This window comes from Cydia amplana, chromosome 2, assembly GCF_948474715.1.
Source record: "Cydia amplana chromosome 2, ilCydAmpl1.1, whole genome shotgun sequence".
NCBI lineage: Eukaryota > Metazoa > Arthropoda > Insecta > Lepidoptera > Tortricidae > Cydia > Cydia amplana.
In genome coordinates, this window is record NC_086070.1 from 24152179 (window position 1) to 24167872 (window position 15694).

General features: G+C 39.1%; 1 protein-coding gene across 1 annotated transcript; it reads right to left on the reverse strand.

Moving 5' to 3' along the window:
• Positions 1–4538: 4538 nt before the first annotated feature.
• On the reverse strand, positions 4539–14818 carry LOC134660839 (BCL-6 corepressor-like protein 1). The gene is made up of 2 exons (XM_063516685.1): positions 14678–14818; positions 4539–6125 (listed from the first exon to the last, which is right to left on the reverse strand). Exons 1-2 carry the CDS (start codon positions 14801–14803, stop codon positions 4980–4982), a joined length of 1272 nt encoding a protein of 423 aa, XP_063372755.1. The 5' UTR covers positions 14804–14818; the 3' UTR covers positions 4539–4979.
• Between the last annotated feature and the right edge of the window lie 876 nt (positions 14819–15694).

A 15694-nucleotide genomic window follows, 5' to 3' on the forward strand; every position in this document is an offset into this window, starting at 1 on the left:
CAATGCGATTTTATCAATTGGATAAAAAATGCGCTGTAAGAAAAGTTGGAAAGCTTGCAGGCAGATTAACGTCCAAGTAGATAGAAAATAGAAATAATTTTTATTCCTAAACACACACCATACAATTTACATATAACAAAAAAAATAGAAATGCCACGAAATGGCCTCATGTCAGCATGTTACTGACGACTTCGAGCGCTGATCTTCCTGTGATAGTTAATTAGATAATTCTCGTATCAATTAGTCGTTAAAATTTGGTAATGACATCATTTAAATATCATGCTGATGTCAGTGTACAGTTGCCATCTGATACATCGGAGCGGCCGAGATGCTCAGAAATAACTGAACACGCACTCTAACGCCTTGACAATAGAGACGTGTTCAGATATTTTTGAGCACCTCGCCCGCTCAGATATATCTTATGGCGACTGTACGTTCGAATTGACTTGCCGGTAGGTTGTATGATAAATTGATAATCATAGATAGGATAACCAGCGCAACCATGTACTTACCATACGACCGGACTTGAGCCGCACATATTGAAGTCTGCCCGTGAATGCCCGCCGACGGCGGCCGTCTAACCCGCTAGCACACTTCCTATTATTAATATTTATGGATCGCGGAAAGTGATTCTGTTTCTCTCAATTTTGTAATATCGCTCAAGAAAACTGCAAACTCAAGAAAGCGTGGGCTTAAACACTACAAGTGTCATTTGTTGGGTACCCACTGATATTTCATAGCATCGAAAAGGACGATTAGTGACGCAAAAGTTCTCTTGCATGAAATAACACGAAATTTTTACACGCCCGAATGTCACTTGTGATTATGAGCTCTTCTTAACATTCGAATATCTTATAAAAAATTAACTACCTACTATGAGTAAGAACCGACTTATCTCAGTCTAGTAAGATTAATAGGTATATCCTCCAAAAAAAGCACAGAAAATATTCTCCATTCCATGTCTATTTCGATAAATTGCATTTTTCTTGACCAATTGTGATTTAAGGATGACGAACACGGCTATATTAATATTTTCATAATTATTGAGACATAGAAAGTGATTGTAATAAAACTGGATAGCGATTAATTTCACCCATACGGTGACCTTGCATTTTTTTGCTGCAAGTAATGCAAGGTGCTCTTGTCTTACGCAAGTTTGTTAATATGGAATTGCTCCAATTGTGCCAAATTGCTTTAATTGCATCAAGAATACCTAGCTGAGAGCAAGTGAAGTTGTTAGTGCAAGTGAGCTTTCTTGTTCTGATCTAACGCAAATAAGGTAATCGTGGGTTTTAATCTCAGAATTTAGTTGTTTGATTATATGTATTCCTGAAATATGGAAGTTTTCATGTATATAAGTCATTATTTTTTCTGTATATTTGTTCCTTATATTTTTTCTTAATTTTTTAGGGTTTGTGTTTTTTTTCCTCTATATTTTTTCTTTATATTTTTTCTTTTTTTTTTCATCGTCGCTGAATGAGGCTTATGTTGTGGGTATCAACATTACTAAGGGACTAAATAAAATTTACTAATAGGTAATATTTATGAGAAAGGGACGGTGTGGACAATGAGTACATACAGCTGTCTCTTTAGGTCTAAAAAAATGTAAGGCAGTGATACGTCTTATACCTCGGACAAAGTAAAACGCCTTTATAATATTTTATACATAATAATTATGTTCCGCTACTCTAATTCTCACATTAGCATTTACATAAGAAATAACAGACCTCAAGATTTCACACCAACCCCACGCAAAATCGCTTGCAATTTACCTCAACAAGTAATTATTATGGTCCCGAGTAAACCACGTCCAACTAATATGACACACTGATGAAGCAATTGACAGATAATCAGTGAGTTAGTTATTATATTTGCTTTTCATTTTACTTGTTGCGCGGATATTGCTCAAACTGAGTTTACTGCAAATGGCGAAACAAAGTCATAGGTAAGTATGCGTTTAAATGCTTGTAAAATGTTATATTATAATATATATAATTTCAAATGTTAAACAACACGCATGTACGTACGTACATCTCGGTTGCTTTCACTGAAGCATATTTTGGGAGAATAAATGTCAACGTACCTGCATCTGTGATGGTAGTTATTACTGTTATTAGCTTACCTTACAGCAATATTCCTCCAAAATGCTTTAAATAATAATTTTTAAATATTTTTTTAATGTCAATATTTTGTGTCAAATGTGTGATAGGTATGGGACGTGTGTCATTTAATTGTTGTTTACGATAAATCGCATACCTATTTAAACATTTGATAGTAGGTAAAGATTATTGTACGATAAGTTTGTCGTACTAATGTTAATATCTGGGTGACCGAGCTTCGCTCGGAAAACATACAATAACTCGGAAATGCGCGTTTTCCCAGAGATAAGACCTAGCTAGATCAATTTTTCGTCCCCGAAAACCCCCATATAGCAAATTTCATCGAAATCGTTAGAGCCGTTTCCGAGATCCCCGAAATATATAAATATATAAATAAATAAACAAGAATTGCTCGTTTAAAGGTATTAGATATAAATTGCGTATTCATTTGGTTTTGGATGTTTAATAATATACAATTGTAGCAATTAAAACATTTACTAATTTCAATAAGTAAAACTCACTGAATTAAAAAAAACTTGTTTACAAAATTACAAAATAGTTTAGTTAATATTAACATTAAGGGTACATTATTAACATTAACATTAAGTGTATATTGTTAGTAGGCCATTCATGTCATAACATAACATTACTACCAAGTCTACTGACCTCTCTGAGATGACCTAACAGAGACGCTCATTCAGATAGTAATATCTTGTTATCAATTTGTTACGGATAAGATCTTTCAGCTTTCAACATTAACATTTTCTACAACCAGAAATATCACCCTTGAAAGCAGACAGATAACAATTGATAACAAGAAATTACTACTGAATAGTCCTCCGGATCAACCGAGTCATCGCGTGCGCGCAGTCATTAAAATCGAAAGAAACATAATAGATGCGCCGGCGATCCATCGAAAAAGCGTTATTGATCGGTGATGAATTTGACACTAATAACTGAGGTATGATATTGCGCGATTTTTATGTGATTATTCAACTCAGTCAAGGTCAAAATATCGATGCAATGCAAGCGATGTGCTAAAAGATATTTCAGTAGGTACTACAATATTTAGGACACTGTAGGGAGTTATTACAGGATTTTTTGAAACCCCCCGACTTATACGTTCCTGAACAAGTAGCTTATTAACCACCAAAAAATAACAAAATCAAATTAAGATGACAGTTTTGGGTTTTACGATGTTTCGCATAGATTTAAAGAATTGCTTGCTATTTTGATGCGAGACTATGTGAGTATTATATTTTTTGGAGAATATTCTCAGCACTCTTAGGTATCAGCTACATCCTAGATAAAATAAGTAAATGAATGATGTCGGTTCCGATATTGTTGGCTGTGTAAGCTGGTAAACTGGTGGCTGGTGGGTTTAGCTGAAAACTAGTATTGACATAATATATGTATTATATTTTGTTATTCCTAATTAAATGATTTAACATCCCAAAACCATCTTCCAATAGTTCGAGTGCATCACCCAAGGAGTGAATTGATTGACTCATATTTGTAATGTAATATGATCATTAGGTTCCTATACTGTGATGAGATCTACATATTGCTCACGCAAGCCTATCTAGTCTAATAAGACCTGGAATCTTTGGCTAGCCTTACGTACATAGTTGCATACGAACTCAATCCAAAATGGCTACATGTACGCCTTTCATCTGCGCATGTGTCCTTCTAGATTATGTTATATACAGAGTTGCGCAGGCGTCGAGAACACACATCTACCGTTCACGTAATGTACCAATTACTGCATGGCTAAAAGAGCAATGAATGTTGCGAGATTACCATTACATTTCTTGCACAATTACTATCGAATTCATCGACATTTCAATGCTAAAGCGGATTACAATCTCTAATATTTCTGTAACTATTTCATTGTTTTCTGCGCATTGCTTTCTGTGGCCTTCATGTGAGATAATGTGACACATATTTTTATGGCAGCACATTAAGTATATTCGCTTTCTTGGCCGCGTTACCATTTCAATGGTCACGACGTGTGCCTAATGTAGCCTAATCAAATAAATTCGAGTAGAGCCTACTTTCATACGTCATCATCATCAACATTTGTAAATTCTCCATACTTTCTTATTTACGTGACGGAATGCATTTGACACAAATTATCATCATTTGTTTATCTCGGATAGTTTTTGAATTCTAATGAAATCGGTCTAGGGAGGGACTGAGATTCATTATCTACCAGCACACATCGGAACCAACAATCATGATTACATAATTTATTTGTTTCATGTTGGTCCCTCTTTTTGTATATCTTCATCTTTTACCCAGCAATGATCGGCTTTCTTAAACAGTATAGTAATATGTTTCTTTTATAATTCTGAAAGTATTTTGGTAGTTCCGACATTTAGGAACACAATTCAGTTACCCACACCACTTATCGACCAATGAATAAAACGTCATTTAAAATTTTCACTTTTTTAATAAATCAGCCTCAGTTCAAAGTACAAAGTACTTTGATTATTTTACATACATAACAAAAGCATACAAAAAGCTAAACAAGTAATAACAGATCACTATAATACAACTGGGTACCGCGAATTGTAGACAATTCTATGCGGAAAGTTAGCCTTCATTTCAGAAGGGCTGCCGCGAACATCGAAATGCAAAGATCTATGTGCATCTCTATTTCTCTTTTATTTGCGAGATAGAGACGCAGATAGAAGATTCGAATTTCGATGTCCATGGTAGCCTTGCAGCCGCCAGACCCGGTCGCCCGGGCCATCACAACCTTGCCGAGCGAGCACCATTGCAATTTTGCAAACATATATACACTACAAATACTAATTGATCACATTTCGAACTTAGCCTAATAAGGTACTGGTGTGAGACCTAACGTAGTACTCCTGCTCAGTTCCACCCGTGGCTCTCGTAGTGCTGGGGCGCTTGGTGCTCGTGGTGCTGATGATGATGATGCTCCACCTCCTTCTTGAAGTACACGGGCACGTGCACCTTCACGGGGTACGGCACCTCCTTGACGAGCGGCACTTGCACCTCCTTGTACACGGGGTACGGCTTGTCGATGGGCACCTTCACTTCATAAGGCACTTTCCTCTCGACCGTGTAGGGCACCTTCTTATACACGTCGTAGGGCTTGGGCACCGGGACCTTCACGTGCACGGGGTAAGGCTTCTCGACCTCGACCTTGTAGGGCCTGTCGACGGGGACCTTGACCTCGTACGGCACGGGCTTGTGCACGGTCACAGGGTAGGGCTTCTCGACGGTCACGGGGTAGGGCTTCTCCACGTACACGTTGTAGGGCTTGTCGACTGGGACCTTCACTTCATAGGGAACCTTCTTGATGACTTCGTAGGGCTGGGGAACTTTCACTTCGTACTTCACCGGGTAGGGGACCTTCTTCTCCACGGTGTAGGGCTGGGGCACGGGGACCTTGACTTCATAGGGCACCTTCTTCTCGACGGTGTATGGGGTGGGGACCTTCACTTTGACTTCGTAGGGCTTGTCGACGGGGACCTTGACTTCATAAGGCACCTTCTTCTCGACGGTGTAGGGCTCGGGGACGTAAACGGGGTACTTGACGTACTCCTTGACGTTGACCGGGACTTTCTTCTCGACGGTGTAGGGCTGGGGCACGTGCACCTTGACTTCATAGGGCACTTTCTTCTCAACGGTGTAGGGCACGTGTTTCTCGACGGTGTAGGGCACGGGGACCTTCTTGATAACCTCGACGTGCTTGACGTGCTCGTGATGCTCGTGTCCGTGATGGGTCTGGATGGGCTTCCACGAGCCGTGGGAGCCGCCGAAGTCGCCGCCGTGTCCTTGGCTCAGGCCATGGGACTCGTGACCGCCGAAGTCGTGTCCGCCGAAGTCATGGCTCTGTTGGCCGCCGAAGCTGTGCTCCTCGCCGCCGCCATAATGGCCGATGTCGTAGATTCCTCGCTTCTCCTGCTTCTTGTCTTCGGCTGCCGCCTGTTTCTGTGCGCCTTTCTCCTCGCTGGCAAAGGCCACCACGGCCAATGAGGCTACTAAAACAACCTGTGGACAAAACGAAGACATTAAAATGTGAACATGTCGTTAAGTATGTCGTAATCGTAAGTGAAAAGAGGAAACCGAGGAAGTGGTAAGTTAAACGCGTCAAAGTGGAGCGTGGAATTTGAATTGTTTATCTTCACTTGTTTCTCGTGTAGTAATTAGCCGTAGGTGACGCTAAAAAGCTGTAACTATGAGAGCTATTGTTAGATTTACTGTCGTTGTGTAATGTAATGTATTATTTATGCGTAACTTCCCCCTATGTCCATGTTAATATCATACAGAGACTAACCTTTACTTGTATTTTTTACTGTGTGATTATGTATGATTAATATAAACATTCAAGCACTATTAATTGATAAAAATATAAGAAATACTTTGATTTAATTAGCGATTAAAGTAGTTTCTTGTTCCTTTTTAAAAGATTAAATACTTTTGCTATCCAATGTAGTCAGATAGTTTGCATTACGTATAGTGTTACGAGTTATGACAACGAAAACACGTCTCACCACTCTCACCCGGGAAAATTATCCGACTAATCTGCACTTGTAAGACTTGAACACCATTACGTAACGATCGGATACGATATGAAAACAGGTTGGAAACCACATATTCTCCTCATCGTGGAAAATTTACTTTTACTTTCGAAGTAATCGGTGAATAAATCTGGTTCTACATATAAAGTGGCGGCGCGTGTTCAAAAAGAGACTTTAGACCAGCGGTCGGCAACCCGCGGCCCGCGGGCCGTATGCGGCCCGTGAACCTGTCACTTGCGGCCCGCGAGCCTCTCTGGCTATTTTGTATGTAATATTGACAAACGACAATGTCTGATAAAGTCATAAATATTAACAAAGTACGGCCCACGTCAACTTCGTTAACTACTATGTGGCCCTTGGCTGCTAAAAGGTTGCCGACCGCTGCTTTAGACAATCAGGCATTAGCCCAGTTTCGAACAAACAATGGCCTATTAAATCTAATACAAAGATAACCGTTCCGTTCTGATTGAAAATATAATTACACAGGATGTGTTTGTCTATAAAAAGCCTATCCTGCAGATCTCTCGATTACATGAACGCATAATCCCCAAATGACCAGAATAATCGATGCAATTAAACCAGGTATTAGAGCTCGGAAAGAAATCTGAGTGTCCTTAATTAAAACAAGGTTGCTTTGCATAATACAATTGCCCTGAAAACCAGCGCCATGGCTAAGGACGATAGTCATAGTTGGTCATAGTTTTGTATTAGAATAAGATATTTGTATTATAGTTTAAGCTTGTATTCAACACCAAATAAACTATTTCTATTTCTCATTCAAGGCAGGTGAAGTAATTTCGACAATGCAATACAGTATTTAAATACTGTACTTATTGTAATGTTACTTTGCGTGTTCTTAAGCACAGTGGATTCGATTTACTTCGATTTATTTCTACTTCTAGTTAAGTGTTGCTCGTCATAATATATGAAGGAAACATTGAAATTAAGTTCTAAACAGCTCAGTTTTATTTTTACTATAATGTTGCTAAACAACCCATTTTATTAAAGTAAACCGCTGTTATAATGTTTAATTGCTATTATACGCAGAGAAAGCAACGAGATAGGCATATACGTAACCGATCATTTGAAGCACTTGTAATGAGACACACTGGCGGAACTACTTAGCCAGCAATTTGAGATTAAATAATAAGCACTCATAGAAAGCGAATGTATTATACACATTTAGGTACTGCCCTTTTTATTTTGTATTAATCATTTAATCTACAGCTTCAAAATAGTCTATTACACGTCCTTTATAAATGACACATTATCGTGTAGGTACAACATTTTTTAAGAAACATTACGAGTAGAAACAATGAGGTTTACGTAAACCCGACGTTATATTTTCCTTATACGTCGTATTGTCAATTATCAACAGTCTCAGGCAATATCAACATACATAACCATTGTTCCGATGATCTATTTTGCTCGTAATATTATCGAACAATTATCTGTCATTAGATCGTTCGGTCGCTGATTCGCGGTAATCGGTAATTATTCGTTATCGGCTCGTCGAGCATGTTGGATGAATTGCGTAACTGTATTACGCCTATGATCTATATTTAGTCAGCTCATAAGTTAGTTTGACTATCACTTAATGTAGACGTAATGGATAGCGGTTTTAATTGATTGGCAGTATAAATGTTCCGCCAATTTATCATAATTATGTGGACTTCGCATTTTTGCAAGCAAGGCAGTCGCCCGCGATACTGATCTCAAAAAAGATTATGATAATAAAAAAATATGGATGGATAATGAAAGGCTGATGATAAGTGATCAAGCGAATACACGCTATAATGAGTACTCTAACACCTAATCTATGCTTTAATCAGAGGAAACATGATATTATGATTATTTCGTAAATAAGCATCTACTCGTACGGATACATTTCAACTGCGCTGATTTTATCGTCGTTGTTAGGTAAGTAGGTGATAGGCACGAATGCAATACAGATGCTGTACCATTATGTAAACTATTTAGCCAACTTAAGGAAGTCTAATCTTTGACTTTATCCTTGTTACATCGAGTGGTGCTACTATTTTCCGAAAATCGTTTTTTCCTAGTTGCGGTTTCTGCCATTCGCAAATTTTACCACTTTTTAATTTCTCAATAAGTTCCTTTCCCGATAGCATCTCTAACCAATTCGCATATTTTCCTATATATTTATTATTCAATAGATTATTTCCCTAACAGGATTTCTAACCATTCGCATAATTTCCCGCTATATTTTATTTGTTTACAATCACTAAAGAGTGTCATTTGACAGGGCCTAGTTAGGTACGACGACGAGCGAAGCGAGGAGGAGTGTGTTAGGTGAACTGCGACCAAAACAGTGCCAGAACCAACATATTTTATTGAACAATATTGATCTACATTACAGATAATAAGAAAAGTTATCCAAACTATTCGAATGGTTTGAAAACGTATCAGGAAAATAAGCTATTGAAATATAATTATAATAGGAAAATATGCGAATTGGTTAAAAATACTTCCGGGAAGGGAAACTAGTGAGAAAGAATAAAATGGTAAATTTTGCGAATGGAAATATTGCTTCCAGTAAAATTCGATTTTCGGGAAATGATCGCTACTCTCGTTACATCCTCAGCTACTAAATCGGATCCCAGAGTCCGCTTGAAACTTTTTAAGTATGGTTACATCAGCCCACGCCGATTTTGATTACATTTTCTATCATACGATCAGCCTTTATGTGATTTTTGTGTGGGTATATTTTAGGGTGGTCACCATACCCATGCTAAATTGAGAAAATCTAATCAATCACTACATAGTATAAAACAAAGTCGCTTCCCGCTGTCTGTCCCTATGTATGCTTAGATCTTTAAAACTACGCAACGGATTTTGATGCGGTTTTTTTATAGATAGAGTGATTCAAGAGGAAGGTTCGTGTATAATTTGTTAACCCGTGCGAAGCCGGGCGGGTCGCTAGTTCTAAATATAACTAACAAATGTGTATTAAATACGCTGGTAACATAGCACGTTTACCGAATTTACAATTGACTCTCTCCGAAATTTGTCTAATTTGTAGCCGAAACGGTGGGTGCGTCTGACTGTGCACGTAGCGAAACGCAAGGAGACTAGCGGAACGGTCGCCGGCGGAAATAACTATATGCAGTAAGGGTGTATTATATAATGGTAAATAGTATAAAAATGGTAAATAGCATTTCCACCATAATTTAATGTGCAGAACATATGAGGTAGATCTTTTAACATTTTTAGTTTCATTTAGCGACAATGTTAATGCTATTGATCTGCATTTAACATTTGTCTGTGTGGAGTTACAATTTATATCTTGAAAAATGCACTGTTTAACATTTATTTATATTTAAAGTGGGAAATGTCTCAAAACTTCACATGTGAAACTTTATATCGAAAAAACCTGATAAATATGCTGTTTCGTGCAAAGCTCTGCGGTTGTAAGTTTTGTTTTTAACCCTTTAAGGCGCGTTCACACAAGCGCGTTTTCCGGGCGGCGCGTGAGCAAGGCGTGAGTGTTTTATATGTAAACGCGGCGCGCCCCGCTCACGCGCCGCCCGAAAAACGCGCCTGTGTGACGAAGCCTTTAGTCCGTAGCAGCACCATACTTGTCATCATACTTAAAACAAAAACTCATCTCTACTATAAGAATTACGGTTTGAAATCGAATAACTAGAAAGGAATGTCAAATGGTTCAAGAGTTAAAAATATTATGGGTATGGTGACTATGTTTTTCTACCATAGAAACTCGGTGTTATAGAACTTGTAACTTTTGTTGGTTCGTAAATGTTACTTAATTAACATCGCATAATAATATATTTTTAACCGCCTTCAAAAAAAAAGGAGGTTCTCAGTTTGACCCGTATGTATGTATGTATGTATGTATGTATGTATGTATGTATGAATGTATGTATGTATGTATATTTGTTCGCGATTATCTCGCGTTTGGCTGAACCGATTTTGATGCGGTTTTCAGAAAAGTGTTTCTTACATTCTGGAGAAGGTTTTAGTATACATAGATCTGAGCTGATGCTGAACCCTGGCTGTACCTAGTGGAACTCAGGTTTGGTGCAACATAGGCTCACGCTGTTTTGGTCATCCGACACGCCTTGATGAGCACTTGGGAGAGCAGTACCCAAGATAGGGCTGATGCTGAACCCTAGATGTACCTAGTGGAACTCGGGATGTACCTAGTGGAACTCAGGTTTGGTGCAACATAGGCCCACGCTGTTTTGGTCATCCGTCTCATCTTGATGAGCACTTGGGAGAGCGGTATCCAAGATAGAGCTGATGCTGAACCCTGGCTGTACCTAGTGGAACTCAGGTTTGGTGCAACATAGGCTCACGCTGTTTTGGTCATCCGACACGCCTTGATGAGCACTTGGGAGAGCAGTACCCAAGATAGGGCTGATGCTGAACCATGGATGTACCTAGTGGAACTCGGGATGTACCTAGTGGAACTCAGGTTTGGTGCAACATAGGCCCACGCTGTTTGGTCATCCGTCTCATCTTGATGAGCACTTGGGAGAGCAGTATCCAAGATAGAGCTGATGCTGAACCCTGGCTGTACCTAGTGGAACTCAGGTTTGGTGCAACATAGGCCAACGCTATTTTGGCTATCCGTCACATCTTGATGAGCACTTGGGAGAGCAGTACCCAAGATAGAGCTGATGCACCAAACCACCCTGGCTGGCAGGGTTCACCCTGGCTGTACCTAGTGGAACTCAAGTTTGGTGCAACATAGGCCCACGCTATTTTGGTCATCCGTCACATCTTGATGAGCACTTGGGAGAGCAGTACCCAAGATAGAACTGATGCTGAACCCTGGCTGTACTTAGTGGAACTCAGGTTTGGTGCAACATAGGCCAACGCTATTTTGGCCATCCGTCACATCTTGATGAGCACTTGGGAGAGCAGTACCCAAGATAGAGCTGATGCTGAACCCTTGCTGTACCTAGTGGAACTCAGGTTTGGTGCAACATAGGCCCACGCTATTTTGGTAATCTGTCACATCTTGATGAGCACTTGGGAGAGCAGTACCCAAGATAGGGCTGATGCTGAACCATGGATGTACCTAGTGGAACTCGGGATGTACCTAGTGGAACTCAGGTTTGGTGCAACATAGGCCCACGCTGTTTGGTCATCCGTCTCATCTTGATGAGCACTTGGGAGAGCAGTATCCAAGATAGAGCTGATGCTGAACCCTGGCTGTACCTAGTGGAACTCAGGTTTGGTGCAACATAGGCCAACGCTATTTTGGCTATCCGTCACATCTTGATGAGCACTTGGGAGAGCAGTACCCAAGATAGAGCTGATGCACCAAACCACCCTGGCTGGCAGGGTTCACCCTGGCTGTACCTAGTGGAACTCAAGTTTGGTGCAACATAGGCCCACGCTATTTTGGTCATCCGTCACATCTTGATGAGCACTTGGGAGAGCAGTACCCAAGATAGAACTGATGCTGAACCCTGGCTGTACTTAGTGGAACTCAGGTTTGGTGCAACATAGGCCAACGCTATTTTGGCCATCCGTCACATCTTGATGAGCACTTGGGAGAGCAGTACCCAAGATAGAGCTGATGCTGAACCCTTGCTGTACCTAGTGGAACTCAGGTTTGGTGCAACATAGGCCCACGCTATTTTGGTAATCTGTCACATCTTGATGAGCACTTGGGAGAGCAGTACCCAAGATAGAGCTGATGCTAAACCCTTGCTGTACCTAGTGGAACTTAGGTTTGGTGCAACATAGGCACACTTTGTTTTGGTTAACCGACTTGTCGTCGTTTGCCTATGTTGCAGAGGTCCACTAGGTGGGTCGATGAACTTTTTTCTAACTGCCTTTAAAAAAAGGACGTTCTCAGTTTGACCCGTATGTATGTACGTATGTATGTGTATGTATGTTTGTTCGTGATTATCTCGCGTTTGGCTGAACCGATTTTGATGCGGTTTTCAGAAAAGTGTTTGTTACATTCTGGAGAAGGTTTTAGTGTACAGTACATGGATGGTTTGAAAAACCAATTGGACCCGGTAGGTGGCCATGCTATCGGTATTCGGTATACCTACCAACAAATTTATGTTGCTAAAACCGATTTAGATAAAATAGTGGGAGTGGGAGTCGGACTCGGACTGGGACTGGGAATGGGAGTGGGAGTGGGAGCAATATACATACAAATCGTTTAGCACCAAAACGTCATATTATGTTGTGTCGCGATTATCATCGAGTTAGGCCATCACCAACATTAGTAGACTAAATAGAGAGCCTAACAAACTAGTATTTTAGCCCAAAACCTAAAATAAATGAAGTACCTACCTATCACTAAAAAGTAAAAAATAAAATAAAATAAATAAAAATAATTAAAAAATTAAAAATAAACAAAAATAAAACCAAAATAAAATTACTTAATATAATATCTTTTTAAAAAAAAGGGAACCGCCTTCAAAAAACCAACCTACTGAAAAGTACAAAATAATTTTTATATGGCACCCCTTTACGTGTCCAGTCCCTATCCCACGGCGTAAAGCAAATTTTTGCCAAAAAGTAATTAATACCTAATAATAAGAAAATTAATAATCACCCGGGTAATTACTTAGTTTTTGAAGGCGGTGCCAAGTGCCAAGTGCAAGTAAGTGCAGCGTTCTTCGTTGTATAAAATATCGGTTCTCAAAAATTTTGGTTTGGCACCGACTTCAAAAACTAAGTAATTACCCGGATGATTATTAATTTTCTTATTATTAGGTATTAATTACTTTTTGGCAAAAATTTGCTTTACGCCGTGGGATAGGGACTGGACACGTAAAGGGGTGCCATATAAAAATTATTTTGTACTTTTCAGTAGGTTGGTTTTTTGAAGGCGGTTCCCTTTTTTTTAAAAAGATATTATATTAAGTAATTTTATTTTGGTTTTATTTTTGTTTATTTTTAATTTTTATATAAACACTATTGTAGATAACTCAGTAATCTATAATCTATGTAGTTATGTATCGTCAAAACTTGGTAATTTTAGTTCATCCTTGTAATTTATATTGCTCTTTCTATGTATGTATAAATTGAAGTTAATATCGTGCATAATATTATGATAAATTAATTAAACATTAAATAGAAAACCTAACAAATTCAAAGTAGGTTAATTGATATACATATTTATTAGCTGCTCTGCAATAAAGCTACTTAAATTAATTACACGGATATTCAAAGTGAATAAGTGCTACTTATGATTCACTTACTTAATCGTAAGTTATGGAGGTATAATTTACTCTCAGTCTGAGACTTTGAAAGTGAAAAGTAAATTACTCTCATAATACACCCACTCGACAAATAGGAAATGATACGTGAGGTTTGATATAAATAATAATATCTGGGAGACCGAGTTTCGCTTGGAAAACATATAAAATCTCAAAAATTCGCGTTTTCCCAGAGATAAGACCTAGCTAGCTAGCTAGATCTATATTTCGCCCCCGAAAATATAAATAAACAAGAATTTCTCGTTTAACCCTTTATAGGGTAAGGGTCTTAAAAAATACCACCCTATAACATCGTCTTTTTGTATTTTTTTCTTGTACAATTTTTTTTGTGCTATAGATTGGCGATGAGGCTTGATTTGAGGATTTTTTTGAGCCTTGCCCGCTAAAGGGTTAAAGGTATAAGATATACTTTATATACAAATCAAATTGATTAAAATTATGTGTAAATCTCAAAATTTGAGAGTCACTCCTAATAATGAGAATTGTTAAGGGAGCATAAAGTAACTAAGCGGGCGAAGAGCTCAAAATGAGCTAAACACAACTTATTTTTTTAGCGAACAAGATCGAATGCTAGCCAATTTGAAAAACCAGCCCCTTAGCCACTTCTGCGGCCAAAAGTCCCAAAAGTGCATTTGAACTTTCAGGATCCCAATTTGACCTTTTCAGTCACTTCTGTACGATCCAGATCCTTTTCAACGAGTGGGTGCAAAATTCGGGATCGATAGAAGGTAGCCGTTTTCAATTTACTTTTCACTTAACCGTCACTGTCACTTCACTTCACTGAACTCACCAAGAACTTCATGTTGCTGCACGTCTCCGCCGCCGCCGAAGACTGGTTGTGTGTCGATCGGTGCGCGCGCGCACGTTTTATACGCCCCACGCGCGCGCGAAGAAGGGTGAGCGCCGATAATGACATGTATTAATTGTAACTTGGTCATTATTTCGGATTGCATTCCGCCTTAAAGTGGACCGATCTTCTTTGATGAACTTGGGGTTTCATCTGACAGGTGTCCGAAAGCTCCATCTTCAGTGCAATTCACTCTGACAACCATAGGTAAATATTGTTCAGTAAGAAATGAGGCAGACGATGACCTATTGAATGAGAGATCCCGTTTTCTTCAATGTTTTCTTGTTGTAAGTATTAGTAGTAGTACGTTTCTAGAAGATTGGTTCTAGTCGTAGTGTTTTTTTGATACGTAGGTAGGTTTTTGGTAAAAGAAGTCGTCTTGAGATAGCGTTAAAACTTAGGTACATCTGTCGTTTGTCAGGATATTCCTAGTCAGAATCTTCTTCTTCCTCGCGTTATCCCGGCATTTTGTCATGGCTCATTAGAGCCTGGGGTCCGCTTGACAGCCAGGCCCGGATCTAGGGTAGAGCAAGTGGAGTGGCTGCTCTAGGCGCCGGATGGCAAGGGGGTGCCAAAATGGCAAATGAGAAAAAAAAAGTTTTAAAAGACGCGAGTGTGGCGGGGGCCCAAAATACGCTTTTGTCTACTGATATGTCATCGAAAACTTTCTAAATTCCGAAAATCCACATGTTCAAATTTCTAAAACTTCATATATTTGTTTCCTGTAAAAAAAATTGCTAACATTTCAAAATCTTGGAAACTTTCTGCATCTTGCACATCTGTAATCTTGTCAATTAGATGAGAGCCACGAAAGAGGAACTAGGTAGACAGGTGTAGTATGTAAAGTATATACTAGTAGTTAGGTACATACTTATATAATATCGCACACTTCCTATTTTCATAATTGCGATTTGTACTTAAGTAGCAACTTACCTATATGTACCTACCTACATAGTCAAT